At 41.2% G+C, this 18,595-nt stretch overlaps 1 protein-coding gene across 3 annotated transcripts in view; it reads left to right on the forward strand.

The window, feature by feature from the left end:
- ppp2r3a (protein phosphatase 2, regulatory subunit B'', alpha) overlaps window positions 1-18,595 on the forward strand; it is a 414,183-nt gene that overhangs the window by 295,342 nt on the left and 100,246 nt on the right. Inside the window, exon 1 of one of the 3 annotated variants that reach the window (XM_078563606.1) lies at window positions 11,621-12,015. The exons of the other annotated variants lie outside the window; for them this stretch is intronic. Within the exon in view, the coding sequence (XP_078419732.1) occupies window positions 11,884-12,015 (132 nt within the window). The 5' untranslated portion in view covers window positions 11,621-11,883. Of the gene's footprint in view, window positions 1-11,620; window positions 12,016-18,595 lie in introns of those variants that run through there. 3 annotated transcript variants of the gene reach the window in all.

The raw sequence follows: 18,595 nt of genomic DNA on the forward strand, positions 1-18,595 counted from the left end.
GCTGTACCCACATTTTAAAAATCTTCAATATAGATCATAATTCAACACTTCCAACTCAATTTGGACTAACCCAAGGGCCACATCCAACAGGAAATGTGGCATCCTTGAGAATTGACTTTTCACATTACTAGAGCACATCAAATCTCAGTAAAAAAAATCAGAGGAAGCCCTGATTATTGTCTTTTTATACTGGTTTAGTTATCTTGCAAACCATATTATCCTCATGCAAGGCATGACGAATCCACAACCAGCTTCAAGGAACGATGAACAACCTTTGAACAATATTTTAATCTTCAAGCTGAAGAGACTGCAGAGCTTAAAAAGAGGCATAGAAAACCCCCAGCAAAGCAATGAAAGAACGAAAGTTAGCACCTGAACAAAACACACGAGGGCACCAGCAAGGCACAGAACTTTCTGGAAGTCCCAGGAATATATCTTTTTGGGAAGTCCGAGCCAGGAGTCCCAAATGAATTCTTTTTCAAAGACCCGGACACGTATCCACAACTGTACCAGTGGTTGGTAGTAAACCCCAAGGAAAAAGCCCTGTGACAGATAGAGCAAGAAAAAGCAGAAGTCAAGTTGGAAAATGTTCATATCAAAGCTGAACCAGAAGATTTGAAGCACAAGATTCAAGTTGATTATATACCTTTGAAAACGCACGATAAACTAAAGTCTTCAATGAATCAAGCTGTTCAAGATCTGAACAAACAAATTTAAGATACGACACAAAGGTCCCAGGAGGAAATAACGACCCTCAATTCCACGGTTGGCAAATCAAAGTGGGAGTTGGGAAAATTCAACCAGAAAATACATCCAGGCATAACAGCAGGCAGAAAACGTACTCAAAAATGTTGCAGCCTTGAAAGATTCTTTGAAGAACCAATACATGCCCCTGTAAAAAGACAAGGAGTTAAAAAAGGTGTTAAATACAACTTCAGAAAAAGCCGTGTCAGAACTATCAGCTGTGATAAAGCAATAAACTCAGACGCAGAGTGAAAAGACAAGAGTTGAACAAGAAAATAAACAGTTGAAAGAACAGCTAATTGCCCTTCAGAAACAAATTCAAAAACAGTACATAACCCTTCAGCAACATGATGGAATAAGGAATACCTTGAGCAACAGCATGGCAGAATAGCAGAAGTAACTCAATGAGACGCTGGTAAATTACAAGAAAACTCAAGTTGAAGTAATTGAGATTTGCAACAAAAAGGAAAACCTATTGAAGGACCTTCACAAGCTACAATGGTCCCTCAGGTCAGAGTTTGTTCCTCTGGAACATTACAAAGTGAAACAAAATGAATTTTATGCCACTCTGAAAGAACTGATGAACCAGTTTTCAGAGGACTCAGGGAATATTCAGTGTTCTGGGAGGAAGCCAAGAGGTCCAAGCAAGAGACTGAAGCACTGAAGGAAACAGTTGCACATTTGGAGGGAACTTTGGAAAAACATTACATTTCCAAAGAGATATATGAAAAGACAAAAATCAAGAATATAGAATGGCAAGCGAAGGTAGAAGTTCTCACTAAAGAACGTGAGGTGTTTCCAAAAAATTGACAGAATGCAATTACAGAATGCGAGCTTAAAGGATAGCACAGAGGAATTATACTCTGCCAAGGAAAAACTGATCAGTGTTGAGAATCAACTTTCACAAACAAATGATGAGTTTGTTAAGGAAAAATAAGAACTGATGAGAAACTGCAGTGTCACTCACAGGAAGCAGAACACTTAAAAAGGACTCGAAATCTTTAAATGATGAACTTGGACACACCAATACTAAGATAGACCTTCAGTTTAAACATGATGAACGTCAAACATCAGACATCTCTAATAAACATTGTAAGAAATGCCTGGAACAGGAGAAGGAATTGCTGAAGACACAGAACAGCTGCTTGAATGCAGAACTAATAACCAAAACTGATGGGATTGTTGAACACTGATCCAACCTGAACAATATGATAGATGAGATGCGTAGTATGGAAGCGCAAATCTAGACTTTCAAAGCAGCCAAGGAGAATCCTAAGAAAAACACTGAGGATTTAATGAAGGAACTGGAACAGTCTAAACAGCAGTCAATGATCATGCAAGAAACACTCCTAACAGAATGTCATGTCCAGGTGTAGCTGTCAAACTTGTATAAGAGTCCACAGATAACTCTGAGACAAAGAAAACTCAACTTGCCAGGGTAGTTGCCGAGCTGAATGAACAGACTCGTGAGCTCGCAAAACAACTGAGAAAGAAGAAAGCAATTGAAAAATTGGCTAAAATTGTGAAACAGCTGTAAATGAAGATTCCATTATTGAAACATGAGCATCCATATACATCACGACAGCCCACACGATGAAGGAAGGAGAGAAAGAAGTGCCAAGGAGACAAATGCAATGTTCGTCCACCCTGCAAGAAACAATTCAGAATAGCAGCAACCACTGATCAAAGCAACCAGCGAACCGACCAACTGCGGTTCAACATGAAGCAATGGAAGAAAAGAATAAAAGTATACCCAAATAGAAACATAGAAAACAGGGGCAGGGGTAGGTCATTCGGCCTTTCGAGCCTGCTCCGCCATTCAATATGATCATGGCTGATCCTCTATCTCAACGCCATACTCCTGCTCTCTCCCCATACTCCTTAATGACTTTAGAAATCCATCTATTTCTTTCTTAAATATATTCAGTGACTTGGCCTCCATAGCCTTCTGTGGTAGAGAATTCCACAGGTTCACCACCCTCTGAGTGAAGAAGTTTCTCCTCAGCTCAGTCCTAAATGGCCTACCATGTATCCTGAGACTGTGATCCCTTGTTCTAGACACCCCCAGCCAGAGGGAGCATCACCCCCGCAACCAGTCTGTCCGTCCCTGTCAGAATTCTGTACATTTCAATGAGAACCCCCTCATTCATCTAAACTCCAGTGAAAGCAGGCCTAGTCAACCCAATCTCTCCTCATACAACAATCCTGCCATCCCAGGAATCAGTCTGGTAAACCTTCACTGCACTCCCTCATTATATCCTTTCTTAGGTAAGGAGATCAAACTGCACACAATACCCCAGATGTAGTCTCACCAAGGCCCTTTTTAGCTGCAATAAGACATCCTTGCTCCTGTATTCAAGTCCGCTTGCAATGAAGGCCAGCGTACCATTTGCCTTCTTAACTGTTTGCTGCACATGTTTTCAGTGACTGATGTACAAGGACACTCAGGTGCCTTTGTACATCAACATTTCCCAATCTATCACCATTTAAATAATACTCTGCCATTCTGTTTTTCCTACTGAAATGGATAACTTCATACTTATTCGTTATACTGCATCTGCCATGTATTTGCCCACTCACTCAACTTGTCTAAGTCACCTTGAAGCCTCTTAACATCTTCCTCACCACTCACATTCCCAGCAATTTTGTGTTGTCAGCAAACTTGGAAATATTACATCTGGTTCCCTCATCCAAGTCATTGATATATATTGTGAACAGCTGGGGCCCAAGCACTGATCCCTGAGGTATCCCACGAGTCACCGCCTACCACACCAAAAAAGGCCCATTAATTCCTACTGCCTATTTTCTGTCTGTTAACCAATTCTCAATCCATGCCAATATATTACCCCCAATCTCATGTACTTTAATTTTGCACACTAACCTCTTATGTGGGACTTTATCGAAAGCTTTCTGAAAATCCAAATACACCACATCCACTGGTTCTCCCTTATCTATTCTGCTAGCTATGTCCTCAAAAAAACTCCAGTAGGTTTGTCAAACATGATTTCCCTTTCTTAAATCCATGTTGACTTTGTCTAATCCCATTGATATGTTCTAAGTGTCCTGTTATCACGTCTTTTATAATAGACTCTAGCATTTTCCCTACCACTGATGTTAGGCCAGTCCAACCTCTCAACAGCAAGAACTCGAACCAACAGAGCTTACCACTTCTCCCACAGAATGGTGAATGAGGTATGGAAGGGCTATAAGGCCTCCAGATTGCCTGAACCTATAAATTCAAGGGCTTGAAGGGGGAAGATGGGGTAGTGATAATATAGTGATAATGTAGTAATAGCAATAATGTGGTCACAACAATGTAAATGCATGAGACTGATAACAATGTAAGACATGAAGTAAATAGTGTAACTTCATATGCAATGGATAAAGACTTGGGAGAGGTGTAGTATAAGGGTATGGTACATACAGGGTTAATGTGGAGCTAAGTACAATACCGTCCACATAGTGATGTAAGAAGGCACATGACCTCAACCTAGGGTCAGTGTGGTGTTGAGCAGAAATGTGTGAAGACCTAGACATGGAGATATCTCCTTGCCTGTACCGTTTACTGCATATATGTATATAGTTACAAGTGGTTAATAAAGACTTGCTGTTAACATACTGAAGACTTCATTGAGAGACACCATCCTACAACCAACACTCTCCCAACAAATACTGAGCCTAGCCTGGAATCTTTCCCAGAAAGGACTGCTGGATGCCACATGTAGGATGTTAAGTCTTGATGTGGGTAATGGTAACAGTGTACAAACAGCACATCTGCACCATTATTGTTTCTCTGCTGTGCTGCAAAAGGCTGATTTACTGTCAAAAGGTTGAGGGACTTCAAATCAATTATTGATAACTTGAATTTCCACTCATGCAGTCTCAACACGAGAGATGTGAGAAACAGATCAAAGCTGTTGGATAAGACCAGAGGCTTTGTCATTCCATTCAGATACCAGAAAGACACTGGCTGTGTCATAAAGTCATAAAAAATGTTACATAAAGCCAGTGGTGAACTGAAGCCCCTTAAACACTTTAATATTTATTCACAGAGTTACACATTTAAAGCATACGCCTCCCAACCCAACAACCATAGTTTTAATGTATGTCTATTAATAGGAGGCTCAAACAAACGTCCAGTTAATGTGCATCACCTGCATACAATTAATAAGTTAATATACAATTAACTGACTGAAAGTAATTGGTAAAGTTCCTGATTTTCATTCTCTGAGGAAAATGAACAGAATTGTGGACGATAATCCTCAAAGCATAGACTAAAAATTCTGGAATCATACCAAATAAATATTGAATTTGGTTTGTTTAATGGCCCTGGTATTAGGCACCACAAAGGTGAGCCTCAACAAAGTGGAGAAATGTCACCACAACTCAGTGCAGCTAGTGCAAGTAATAAAGGCCAGAACAAAATAAGAAAATGCTGGAAAAACTCAGCAGGTCTGGCAGCATCTGTGGAGAGAAAAAAGAGTTGTTTCGAGTCCGTATGACTCTTCTTTAGAGCAAAAGAGAAGTAGAAATGTAATGGAATTTATACTGTTTAAGGATATTGGAGCAGGTGAAGCAAGATCAGCGATATGTGAGGGCTAAAGAGAGATTGATGAAGATGTCATGGACACATGGACACAATAAAGGCTACAGTTTACCTAGAATCTGACAGCACAAGGAGACCATTCAGTCCATCAGGTTTGTGCCTCGAACGAGCTATCCAAATGGTCTTGCTCCCTTGCCCTATCACCACAGCCCCTTTTTATTTTCCTGCTCACCTATCTATCCAATTTTCTTTAGAATGTTGCTATTAAAGGTCCTTCCACCTTTCAGGCACTGCATTACCAATCATAACAACTCATTGGTAAAAAATAATCTTCCTTATCTCCCCTTTAGTTCTTTTAATTGGATAGCTCTTTCAAGGCACAAGCCCGATGGACATAATGACCTCCTTCTATGCTGTATGCTGCATTTCCTCAGCCTCAAGGAGTACGCACTGGTTGCCGCTGTGCCTTTCCCCCACCATTTGCTGCAATTGCCTCTAATTATGCTCCACCTTGTCCTGCATGAAAGAGTCTGCATGGGAGCACTAGCACAGACAAAAGCACTTGGAGAACAGATAGGAAGGGAATGCACAAAGGTGATTAATTGACATTTGCGTGCAGTATGGAATGGTTTGATTTATAAATTTGATTTGGAATGTTTATTTTGTGGTGGCTTTTACTTTTGCATTGTAACCAAGCAAACACTGTGATGGCCAGTGACAGAGGCAAAGTAAGGTTTGGGATTGTTGCTGAATGGCGAATTGGAGTTGCATTTACTGGAGTTGTACTCAGATGAGTCGATCATGGATAACCCGGCCTGAAAGGAATTGTGTTGGTGGCCCCCTCCCTCCCTTCCTCTTCCTTGTCCTCATCTGCTGGTTGTCATACACCTGGTGGCAAGGGTTGTGCCCTCATGATGACGTACTTGTTCAGTTTGTGTAGGACTATCACAAATCTTGACACACCCTGTCAAGTACTGCAGGGCTCCTCCAGAGCAGCCAAGTCAGTGGAAGCATTGTTTAAGCATCCCTATAGTCTCCGCTATCATTTTTCATGTGGCATTATGGCTTTCATTGCATGTATGCTGCCTGTGCACCAGAATCATGAACCCCAAAGGGTAGTGCTTGTCACCCCATAGTCACCCACTGGTTGGTTTGTCATGATGGCTCAGATGGCACAGCAGACCTGCCACATCATGAAGACATCATGATGGCTGCCAAGATTCCAGGCACTGACCTGCATTAAAACACTGTGAGTGTTTATATACCAGCTGCATGTTGAAGGAGTGAACTCTCTTTCAGTTGTGGTACATTTCAGAGTTTGTATTTGACACCTGGAAAGTGGCAATGGCACATGTACCAGCCTCCAATCCCCACAAAGCTGCATGCTCATTCCACCTGCTTTTCTGTGGCAAGAGAGAATGAAATGTATTCAGTTTTCCTCAATACATTTACCTCCCTTAGGCAACAGTGGATGGAAAACATGAAGAGGTTGCAAATATCACCTGCTCTAGCTTAGAAGGATCTAGACACACAAAAGTTCATAGCCAATGTTACTTTCATGGCCACTGATAATGCAGTCTTCACCTTGCTCTGAGGCTGTAGTTGTGGCTGCAGCAGATGGCAGATTTTTTGAGGAAGGCTTTAGTGAATCTCACACTTGACATGTTGTTTCTTGCTGATGATCAGCTCAGAGAATTGCTCCTTGGGCATCCAGGTGTGGCATCCTGCTGAAAACCCCTCTCCTCCTCCTCCTCCTTCCAGCAGCTTGACCTGCTCTGTGTCACTTCTGTTCATGCCCCCAGTCATGCTGTATTCAAAGGGGAATGCCTACATGTCTGGGAGAATTTTTTTTTTTTTGTAGAATCTTTGAAGACCGGACAAAGTCCTCTAGCATGTGCTACATCACTCCCTATAGACTTTATCAACACTAAACAACTCTGAGAAACATCCAAAATGTCTTCAATCGCACCAAGAGCCAGTAGGAATCAATCAGCAACCAACCTGAAAGTAGCTGATTGTCTCTTTTAATAGTGCTTCTTGCTGCTGAGTGTTCAGCTGTGCAATGCTAAGGGAAGTTGTTAGCTGAGTGTTGAGCTCCAAAATGGCAGCACTAATATTAAATCAATGTTCCTTCATTGTGAACATACAGTTGTATTTGTCAGTCAAAGCTGTGTAGCTGTGATGCAAATTTACTAGAATGGTACCTGGGATAGGGGCTTCAGTTATATTGAGATACTAGAAAAGCTGGAATTGATTTTGGAGCAGAGAAGTTTAATGTTAATTGTATATTAATTGTGTTTAATCGTATGCAGGTAGTGGGCATTAACTGGGGATTCAGGTTAGGAACAAGATATAGTTCAGTAAGTTGTATTTGTATTTGTGGGCATTAGGAACAAGCTATAGTTTTAAGCTTAAATTTAAGTAAGTTTATGTTTTATTGTGGGTTAAAAGGGTGAAACTTGGTCTAGTTTCACCTTAAAGAATGCTACCTGCAAGTCTACAGGGTTGTTTGTATACCTGTGTTGTAATGAGATTTTATAACTCTTGAAGTAGAAAAACTGGGCTGTTGCCTAGCAACAGGGGGCCCACAGACACAGAGGGCAGAATTTTCTGGCTAATGTGCAGGTGGCAGAGTCCGCACGTCAGCGCTTAAAATGTCACGCGCTGACATCGCACGAGTGTCCCGACGTCAGCGCGCGGCATTGCGATGTTTCGGTCAGCGGATGCGCTATGCAGCGGGACACGAGCCCGCCATTAATTAAAGGCCTTGTTAAGGCCATTAACTCTTCAATCAACCAGGATTTTGAGGGGTCCATGTGAACTTTGGCTTGGCGCACGGGCCCAACGGGCAGGTGGGTAAGTGATTTTTTTACACACCTCAATTGTAATAAAGTTTTTGTGTATTTTGTTAACATGTTCCATCTCATGTGACATTTTCATATGAAGGGGACATGTTAATGATTTTTAAAATTTTCTATTTTTAATGTTTCAGTGCCTTTCAGCGATCTCCCTGAGGCAGCACTTTGCCTCAGGAAGATGTGCGCTCTTTCGCACGCATGCACGAAAGAGTGCACGCTGGCAGTTGGGGAAACCCCCCCCCCCCGCCTACACAGGAAGCGCATAGTGCTTCCCGTTGGGCGGCCCGCTGGACGGGCCTTAATTGGCCTGCCCACTTAAAATGGCAGCGGGGCCCATTTCGGCAGCAGCGATCAGCTGCCCACCGGCCACCAAGTCGGTCGGGCCTGCCTGCCCATCAAGGGTAAAATTCTGCCCAGAGAAACAGAAAATAGTTTGTGTTCAGTTGGTGATTATGCTCTAAATTGAAGGAAGCAGTTTCAATCTCTCTCTAGCAAGCCATACTAGCAGATTGCTGAGGAAAATAAGTCTAAGAATCTTAGGTGAGTTGCTCCAAAGTTAAAGTGACAGTGAATGTTGAGTGAGTTCTAGATTTCAAGGGAGATACCAAATTGTCAGCAGTCTACTGGTAGAGGGAACTGCAGGGAGCAGGTCCTAAAGGAAAAAGAGAAAGGCCCCAAGAAGACCTTGAAGTTAAGTCAAAGGACAAGGACAGGAATCTGGAACAAGATCCTGTTCAGTGAAGTTAAAGTAAGGAACAGAGGGAAAGGCTCTGAATTAAGGAGAGAAAGTTGCAGGAAGCAGACTCAAGGCAAAGTGGGCTTGCAAGAAGCCAGAAGATCCGAGGAGCCAGCCAAAGTTTAGTGACTCCTTACTATGGGCATGTGAAGCAGTGATGTTCTGTTGGCACGGCTGAGTACCTGAGAGAGAATGCATGGAAGGCAAAGTTTGAATGTACGTGGCACTCCAGAGGAAGAAACATCGGAAGGAGGGTTCGAAACTCTGGAGGTGGACCCTTGTGGAAGGCACCTGAGAGAAAGCATTGTTTGGGAGAAGATTCCAAAGCGAGTTCTTGAAGAGTGGAGATTGAAAACCCCCATGTGAAAAACGGAGTTCAGTGAGACTGGTTGGCTCATGGCATGACAAACATCTGGGGGAATTGATGGGAGATCATAGCATCTGTGTGGGGTGGCATCTGTCACTTTGTTTCAGAGTGTGATGTGTCTGACCACAGGTTGCCTATTGGTTTACATGGACTATGTGAACATTAGAGTATAAGTTAGCTTTTGTAACTTGTGTTATCCCTACAAATCTGTATACATCTGTAAAGGTATAGTTGTGGGTGAAGGAGTATTGTAATATAGTTCATCGTTTCTTGTTTAATAAATGTTTTATTCTTTTGTTAAAAGTTTTTCAGCTGACTCCTGTGGCTCTGTTCAGTAGCTGCCCTCCATGTTTCTAAATAAAAAATAAAGTTAGGATCTATCAAACCAGATTCCTCCCTGGGATCTGACTTGTCCAGTAGTAACATCAGCTGGGATCAAAATAATTAATTTTTACTCCTATAAATAGGAACAGTCTGAAAGTGTGGTGGCTAGGTGAGGTGGTGCATCTTTGTGATGTGTACCTCTGTAAATATAACTATAAAAGTGTTTAAAGATTGGCTCCAGTTCTATCCTTCACCACCTGGCTGTCTAGAATAGAACAGTTAAGAGAAGATTTAATAATGGTGTTGAAATTATGAAAGGTTTTGATGTAGTGGATAAGGAGATACTGCCCATGAAATTCTTTAACTCCCTGCGTGCACTTGCTAATGCCTTCACCAAAATGGCATTTTTCAAAGCTAGCACCAGAAGAGTGTGCGCATGCTGCAGATACCATTTTGGAGGCAAATCAATACACGTAGCGCTAAAAAACCAAGTACTAGAAGTTGAATTTTGCTGCCAGCATCTCCTTATTTATGCTATCAAAACCCTTATAATTTTTAACTCTCCCTTTAACCTTCTCTGCTCTAAAATCAATTCCAGCTTCTCTGGGTTCTTCATAAAACGGAAGTCCCCCATCTCTGGTACCATTCTAGTAAATTTGCATCACGGCTGCATAACTTTGACTCATTGTGTACATGCAGTTATATTTAAGAAGTAATGGGGGTGGAGTGGGGTCTCCCAGCACCACTGGATGTCAGCAAGTCCAAAGCCCATGCTAGAGATTCTTTGGGTAACTGATTATCTGCCTCTGACTCCCGAATCATGCCAGTTATTCCTACTTTGTAAGAGTCTTGGTGATATTGTGATGCCTGAGTGCGTACATCACAGCACATTGATTCAGAAATTAAATCCATTGCCAAGTTCAGCCCAGAGTGGTGGCTGTCGAGTAAACTGGGCCCATCACAAAGTGGTAAAGAAATAGTTATGGAAGCAGATCAGTTTCTTGAAATTATTCAGGAACATTGTAATTCAAACTGAAAATGGAGCACGGAAAAGCCAATGCTAAAATAATCTTTGGAAAAGCATGATTGAAAGGAGTTGGACAAGTACCTGTTGAATGCAGTCTGCATAACATCCAGGAAAACACTTTCAACTTGGCGCAGTGGAGTAAAGCTGGCCTTACGGATCAGCCCCTGATTGCAAAAACTGCCTGCTTTTTAATTTCCATTGAGTACAACATCACAGCACTCAGTTGAATGTCTATCCCTGTGTGTTGGAAACAGATTACAGCTCATCTTTACGTGAATATCTCTAAAAGCCAAGATCAAATGTACAGGCTTCCATATCACAAAGCTGCTCGCAGAGGCAGAAGGGGATGGAGGGATATGGCTGGGGCCAAACACGTTGGTGTTAGGAATCTTGATGTGTTTGATATTCTCCAAACAGCTGCTGTTGATTGGTGGAGTAATCTGGGACTGCAGTTGAACTGAAATGTCAGGATACTGTGCCAACAGCAAGTGTGGAAGTTATTTATACACTGGGCTGGGGATGAAGCAGAGCAAAAGAGAGAGGGAGGGGGAAGACAGGGTGCGTTAGGATGTTAGTCTCCTACAGTGAACCAACTATCTGTAAAAGGACATCTATGAAATCAAATTCACCTGGTCAAATCTATGACTGAAAAACAACCCTGACAATTTTTCCATAACTTTTTCTTTGATTTACTTATTGGAAAATTATTTTCTTTTCCTGCTTCTGCTCTGTGTAATGATTTGTTCCACATGCCTTCTTGGGCAGTGATTAGTCTTTTTTTTGCATTCTGAAAAAGCCATGTGATTTCTTGAAGTCTGTGCCTCACATTTTAAGTTAAGAGACTATTAGTGTAAACAGCGTCATAGCAGGTAAGACTATTCTCGGATCTTCTTCAGCCAGTGCTAACTTTAGCTCTTCTGGTAGAGGGTTCTTCCTTTCCCACAATGCACTGGACAGTCCTGGACAGATCAATTGTCGTGGAGCCTTTCGATCAAACAGATCGCATTGCAGAGCATGTTGCTGGGTACAACACAGCAGTTAAACGTTGAGAGTCAAGACTAGAGTGAATGTCAATACTGGACTCTGACCTCGGTGGTGAGGTACAATGCATGGACATTGTCAGTCTGTGAGAATACAGGAAACAGTGTGGTCTTTCAAGAAGGATAATCTCACTCCTCTCTGTAAACTGGGACCCTGAGTGCTTTTCAGTCTATATTTACCACGTTACAAAAGGACACACACACAAACACACAGAAGCATTGCTGAACAAGGCTTTTCAAGATGATGATCAAGGAAACTTCTCTGCGGAGGGACCCCGACTTACGAGGGGAGTTTGCTTTCCTCGCCCGTGGATGTGATTTTGTTTTGCCATCACGATTCAAGAAGAGGTTGAAATCGTTCCAGCAAGCACAGGTTTGAAATGTTCTCAATGCCTTGAATCTTAGTTCTATTGCTGTTTAGACAGTGTCCTCTTTGCTAGTTGCGATCAGTGCATGAGCGCCTTTAAAGACAGCTATTTGCACTTGTACCAACAGGTTTATAAATAGACTCCTAGGATCTGGTTAAAAATGCTGAGACCGATTCATCCTTCAAAAGGGGGCTGAGAACAGAAAGAGGGCGAGAGAGTATTTTGATTGCTGCATTTTACAGCTTCTTTTGTCAGTTTTAACTTTAACCATATATAGACTTATCCTTAGATAGTGCAGGGAGGGAGGGAGGGAGGGTTGGGCTCTGTATCTCCTTACACTGGTATGGATGCTGCCTTGTACATTGAGATTTGGTGAATTGAAATGCTCATGTTGTCATATATCCCACTTTGTAAAACCATTCAGTCCAAGGTTGACATGTTTAAACTAGATCAGAGGAATCAAAACAACAATGTTACTGGCAATCTAAAGCAAATTAAGAAACTAATTTCATATATTGAAAACTTAAAGCAAACGTGCAGAAGCAGCTACCCCTATGCTTTCGAAGTTTCATATAACGTTCTTAACCGTTTTACAAGCTGATTCTGCTCTAACAGAGACACACAACAGCAGTCAGTTCTGGTGGTCTGTATATTACCCCTTACTGTTACTTTTTGTCTGTTTTTTTGTCTGTATATTTGCTGGGGCTTTCTCTTCCATATCACTAACAACATTATAGATTCAAATTTTACAGAAGGAGGCCATTTGGTTCATCATGTCTGTGCTGCTCATTGAAAGAGCTATGCATCAGGTCCCACTTCCCTGCTCTTTCCCCATTGCCCTATATATGTTATATCTTTTCAAGTACATATCTAATTGCCTTTTGAAAGTTATTACTGAATAGCTTCCACCATCCTTTCAAACAGTGTGTTCCACATCATATCAATGTGCTGCACAAATGAAATTCACCTCATCTTTCCTCTGGCTCTTAATTGCTAATTATGTAAATTTGTGTGCTCTAGTTACTGACCCTCCTGCCAGTGGAGTTAATTTGCCATTTTTTATTTATTCAAACATATGGGATGTGGGCATTATGTGGGCCAACATTTAGTACCAATCCCTAATTGCCCTTATGGCAGTTTTGATATGCTAGGCCATTTCAGAGGGCAGTTAATAGTCAACTATGTTGCTGTGGGTCGGGAGTCACATAGGCTAGGCTGGCAGCTTTTCTTCCCTAAAGGTGCATTTGTGGACAGATGGGTTTTTCAACAATCTGGGAATCACATGGTCACCATTACTGTTACCAGATTTACTTAAATTTAAATTCCCCTTGTTGCCATGGTGGGATTTGAACTCGTGGCTCTGGATCTTTAGTCTAGGCCTCTGGATTATTACATAACGACTATGCTGCCATACCCCATGACAAATTTAATTCAAAAACTTCACATTTGCAAGCTTAAATGTCAAGTCATCAGTGTGAACAGAAATGTAAGTTCCTGCCACATCAGTTGGACTTAGATTGCTAGTAAAAACAATTTTCTTTCTCCTGACTAGTATTCCTTTACAATGGAAAAACATGTTCAGATAAGAGCTTTCAGCTTAGTACACAACTTAGTGACGAGTAGGGCAAAAATAGCTTTTTACTCTTCCAACTATAACAGCTGACATGCACAAGATAGAGACCACAAGAGCAGGATCATTGGATTTGTGACCAGAATTCAGCCAAGTTGATAAATTGAAATGTCACAAATTTGCTTTAGGTTTGGGCCTTCAAACATTTGGTTTTCCAACATGGAGGCATTGCCTATACAGTGGAAAATTGCTGCTCCTACCAGAAGAGGCAGTAGGACACACAATTAATAATAGAATGACATTGGATAATGTGTGTCATGATAGGAGTGCAGTATGCAACAAACTAATTCCAGTGTGGACGCCAAACCATATGGAATATGTCACATTAATCCAATGTGTAACACATAAATGCAGTATATTCTGTACTCCATATTGAATGTGTGACAGAATGAATCCAGTGCACGCCCCACTCTATAAAGAATGTGTAACACCACAGATCATTTCTGGGCTTCACCCCATTGCAATTTGACTGAATTAACCCAGTATAGGCTTCATACAATGTAGAATGTGTAATACAGTAAATCCATTGTAAGCTCCATAAGGAACGTACAACAGACTGAATCCAGTAGGAGTTCCACTCCAGATGGAAATTGGAACAGACTAAATCCTGTGGGTGCTCCACTCTATTTGGAATGTCTAATGGAGGGAATTTGGATTGGGCTTTGCCAAAGGTGGGGCAGGTAGGGCACTGAATACAATGTGAACTTCTGAATACAAAGTTTAAGTTCAAGGAAAGGTAGATAATATTTTACTGCCACCCAGTTTCTGTCCGGTACAAAGGAAGGATTACTACTAGAATAGTAGATGGATCTTGGTCTTTTCTTCATCCAGCAACTCCTATGTATCATATAAATGTATGGCAAATCAGATTGGTGCACATTCCCCATAATTCATTTCTTATCTCTAATCCCTTTTTATTATCTACCCAGGGCCCAGTCAGGTCAACAGGGGTCTGCTGATATAAATGTAATCCTAAATCGACGTAAAACAAAATCACTGCTCATTAAGAGCAAATTGCTCAAGGTTTCTAGGGGAGCAATGAAGAATGAATGACAGTGCTGTACACTTTGATCTTCAACACAGCAGAATTTTTATTCTATTTAAAATTTAAATTCAGCAGATGTTTACTGCTAAATCATCCATCTCCATCCTCGCTACAAGTTTAAATGGTGTGATTAAAGCTAATTTTATTTTGCACTTCCATGGGCTTCTAGTGACAAGTGCAATGGTTTGGTACTCAGACAGACAGATGCAATTCTGTTTCAGCTCACAAACATACCCATGAAGCCACCAGGAACATAACTATTTTTTTTTTTGACTATTTGCAATATACTTTAATAGATAATCATCGCCATTTTGTGGAGGTAGCAATGTCAGCTTGGTTTAGTTTATAGCATTCTCACCTCTCGGTCAGAAAGTTATGGGTTCAAGCCACATTCACGAATTTGAGCTCTTTATTGAGGTCAATTTTCCGGGAAAGTACTGCCGGAGATTCTGTCCCCCAGATGAGCTGTTTAATCCATGATCTTATCTTGCTGATTTTGGGGGTTAAGATAGGCAGTAATGATTCCATGGCACTACTGAAGGAAGATCAGAATTTTTCCTTGATGTTGTTGCCCTCATACCAACCATCACTGGACTTCAACTGTGATTCTCTTTGTGTGGGACATTTTAATGGTCAGTAACAGAATCACTGCCTGATTTTTTTTCTTCTCCATCTTAAGAAGCAGAGGCGCAATTGATTGTTAGTCTTTTTAAGTGTTATCCTTTTCTGCCAGGACCATTCTGACTGAGATTAGCTAATTCGACACACAACAGGGACTTTAGACCATTCCTGCTCTGCACAATTCAATGTTGCACCAAAGATGCACTTTCCCATTGAGGCATGAGTAGATGAAAAAATGTCCCTCTCAACCTAACTAGGAAATGTATATCTCTAGTTGCAGTTCTATGGTGAAACATTCAGTGATTAATTTAGTGCATAATTGGACAGTTATCTCTCATTACAACCATTTGAAATTCCTAATTTGTCCCTTGTTTCCTCAAATATTCAGTCTGCAGTTCATATAAACATCATCTGGCATGTCTAACCATGAATTGGCTGTTAAGATCTTCGTCCTTCTAGGTAAAGCAAATAGATTAAAGTATGTTATGTGCCTCAAGGGTGAATGTAAAGACTAATGTCCAAACAAGTTGCGTTGCTGTGACAGTTTTATAGTAACATAGAGCAGACCCAGCATTCTGCCCAAAACTAAAACTGAATATGTCCATAGACACAGCTTCGAGGCACCAAACAGAATCCCTAAATTAGATTAGGATGAAAGTATTTATTGAATCCTCCTAACTACTTGACTCTGCTGCAGACAGTTTTTGCACCCACATACACATGTATGTTTTTTCCATTATGCTATTTGAAATATAAGAAGACAGCTGTGTCTTATTAATTAAATGACAGCGGCAGAATAAACCAATTTCTGTAGCCTCGCGTAACTTATCTCAAATAAGCGTAAATCTCTGGCTACGTACATTGCTCACAATGATTAGAATCATAGAATGATTACAGCACAGAAGGAGACCATTCAGCCTATTGTGTCCATGCTGGCCCTCTTCAAGAGCAACTTAGTGAGTCACTCTCCAATATGCTTTCCCCATAGCCCTGCAAATTTTTTCTCTTCAGGTGTTCATCCAATTCCCTTTTGAAAGCCCCAATCTGCCTCCTGCACACTCTCAGGCAGTGAATTCCAGATCTTAACCACTTCAGAAGATTTTCCTCATGTCGATTTTGGTCTATTTGCTATTAAATCAGTCTCCTCTGGCTCTTGACCCTTCTGTAAATGGGAACAGTTTTTCTCTAACCACTTCTAGATCCCTCATGATTTTGAACACTTCTATCTAATCTCCTCTCAACCTTTTCTGCTGTAGGGAGAACAAGCCCAGCTTGTCTAATCTATCTATGTAACTGAAGCTCTTAAAACATTAAATCTTTCCTGCACCCTCTCACAGCCTTCCTAAAGTGTGGTGCCCATAGTTGAACACACCACTCGAGTTAAGGCCGAATCAGGGTTTTATAAAGGTTTATCATAACTTCCTCACTTTTCTGCCTTATGCCTCTATTTAAAAAGCCCAGGGTCCTGTCTGCCTTTTTGACCACTTTCCCAACCCATCCTGCCAACTTCAATGATTGTGCACATGATTTGTTCCTGCACCCACTTTAGAACTGTGTCCTTAATTTTATCTTGCCACTCCTCTTTCTTCCTACTGAAATCAACCACTTCACACTTCTCTGCATTGAATTTCATTTGCCGCATGTTTGCCCATTCCACCAGCCTATCTACATACTCTTAAAATCTATCATTATCCTCCTCACAGTTCACAAAGCTTCCAGGTTTGTGTCATCTGCAAATTTTGAAATTGTGCCCTTTACACCAAGGTCTAGATCATTAAAATATATCAAGAAAACAGTGATCCTGGTAACCCTAAACACCCCACTATATACCTTCCTCTAGTCCAAAAACAAACATTCACCAAGAGTCTTTGTTTCCTGTCACTCACCCAACTTTATACCCATGCTGCCACTATCTTATTCATTTCATGGGCTTCAACTTTGCTGACAAGTCAATTAAGTGGCACTTAATCAAGCACCTGTCGGAAGTCCATATAGACCTTATCAACCATTTTGTCCTTATTAACCCTCTCTGTTAACTATTCAAAACTTGACTGTTAAAGCATGTTTTGATTTGCCTTTAACAAATCCATGCTGCCTTTCACTAATTAATCCGCACTTGTCCAAGTGACTGTAAATTTTGTCCCAGATTATTGTCTCTAAAAGCTTTCCCACCATCAATGTTAAACTGTAATTGCTGGGTTTATCCCTATACCCTTTTCTGATCAAGAGTGTAACATGTGCAATTCTCTAATCCTCTGGCAGCACACCCATATCTAAGGAAGAGTGAAAGATTATGGCAGTACCTCTGCAATTTTCATTCTTGCTTTCCTTTGCATCCTTAGATGTATTTCATCCAGTCTCGGTGATTTATCAATTTTAAGTACAGCCAGCCTTTCTAATACCTCTTCTTCTTCAATTTTTAGCCATCCAATATCTCAACTACCTCCACTTTCTCTATGACTTTGGCTTCTTCCTTGGTAAAGACAGATGCAAAGTAGTTATTTAGTACCTCAGCCCAGATTCCAAGGTACAATCTTCAGTGCATCTACATGGAGCAGGCATAGCATTAACATGTTTTTGTTTCATCAGTGTGACAAACCACCACTTAAATGCTCATTGGCAACTTTACCCGGTAAAATTAATGACTGGGAAAGGAGGGGTGGAAATAATTGGAGACCAGGGGGAAAATCAGAGATTGAGGAAAATCGGAGGCTAGAAAGCAGATCAGGGCAACCGGTAATGAGCAGGAGGGAGGTCTGATCATGGGGTTAGGTGAAGTAGATAAGCTGGATCTAGCAGGTAAGTGGAAAGGCACTTACCTCTTGGATCCAGCAGTTCTTACCCCTCTGCAGCAATCAGGTTTCCCTAGACATGGGATCTCTGTCTGGCTAGGGTTAAATTTAAAATGACGTTTAAACATGAGGCAGGCAACCTTCTTCTAATATTGAAATGGACAACCAGCCTCGTGGATGAGGGTTGGTTGCCACATACCACTTAAAATGGAAAGTGCACAGGTTGGAGTTGGGAATCAGATTTTTAACATTTTTACATCTCATTCAACCCGAACCCACCAGTTCTGGGGTTAAAATGCACCCCCCCACATTGCTCACCCAAGTAGGCATTCTTCATACAAGTGTCTAAACAGAGGAAATAAAATTTGAATATTTGAAATTTAAGACTTTCTTTGTTAGAGCAGCACAAATTATCAGGTGATATAGTGGGGTGCTAAAAATTCTGAAAGGGTAGATAGAACCTAATGGTTTCCAATAGTTGTAGAGTCTAGAATGAG

This window comes from Cetorhinus maximus, chromosome 19 (assembly GCF_964194155.1).
Source record: "Cetorhinus maximus chromosome 19, sCetMax3.hap1.1, whole genome shotgun sequence".
In the NCBI taxonomy this organism is placed as follows: domain Eukaryota; kingdom Metazoa; phylum Chordata; class Chondrichthyes; order Lamniformes; family Cetorhinidae; genus Cetorhinus; species Cetorhinus maximus.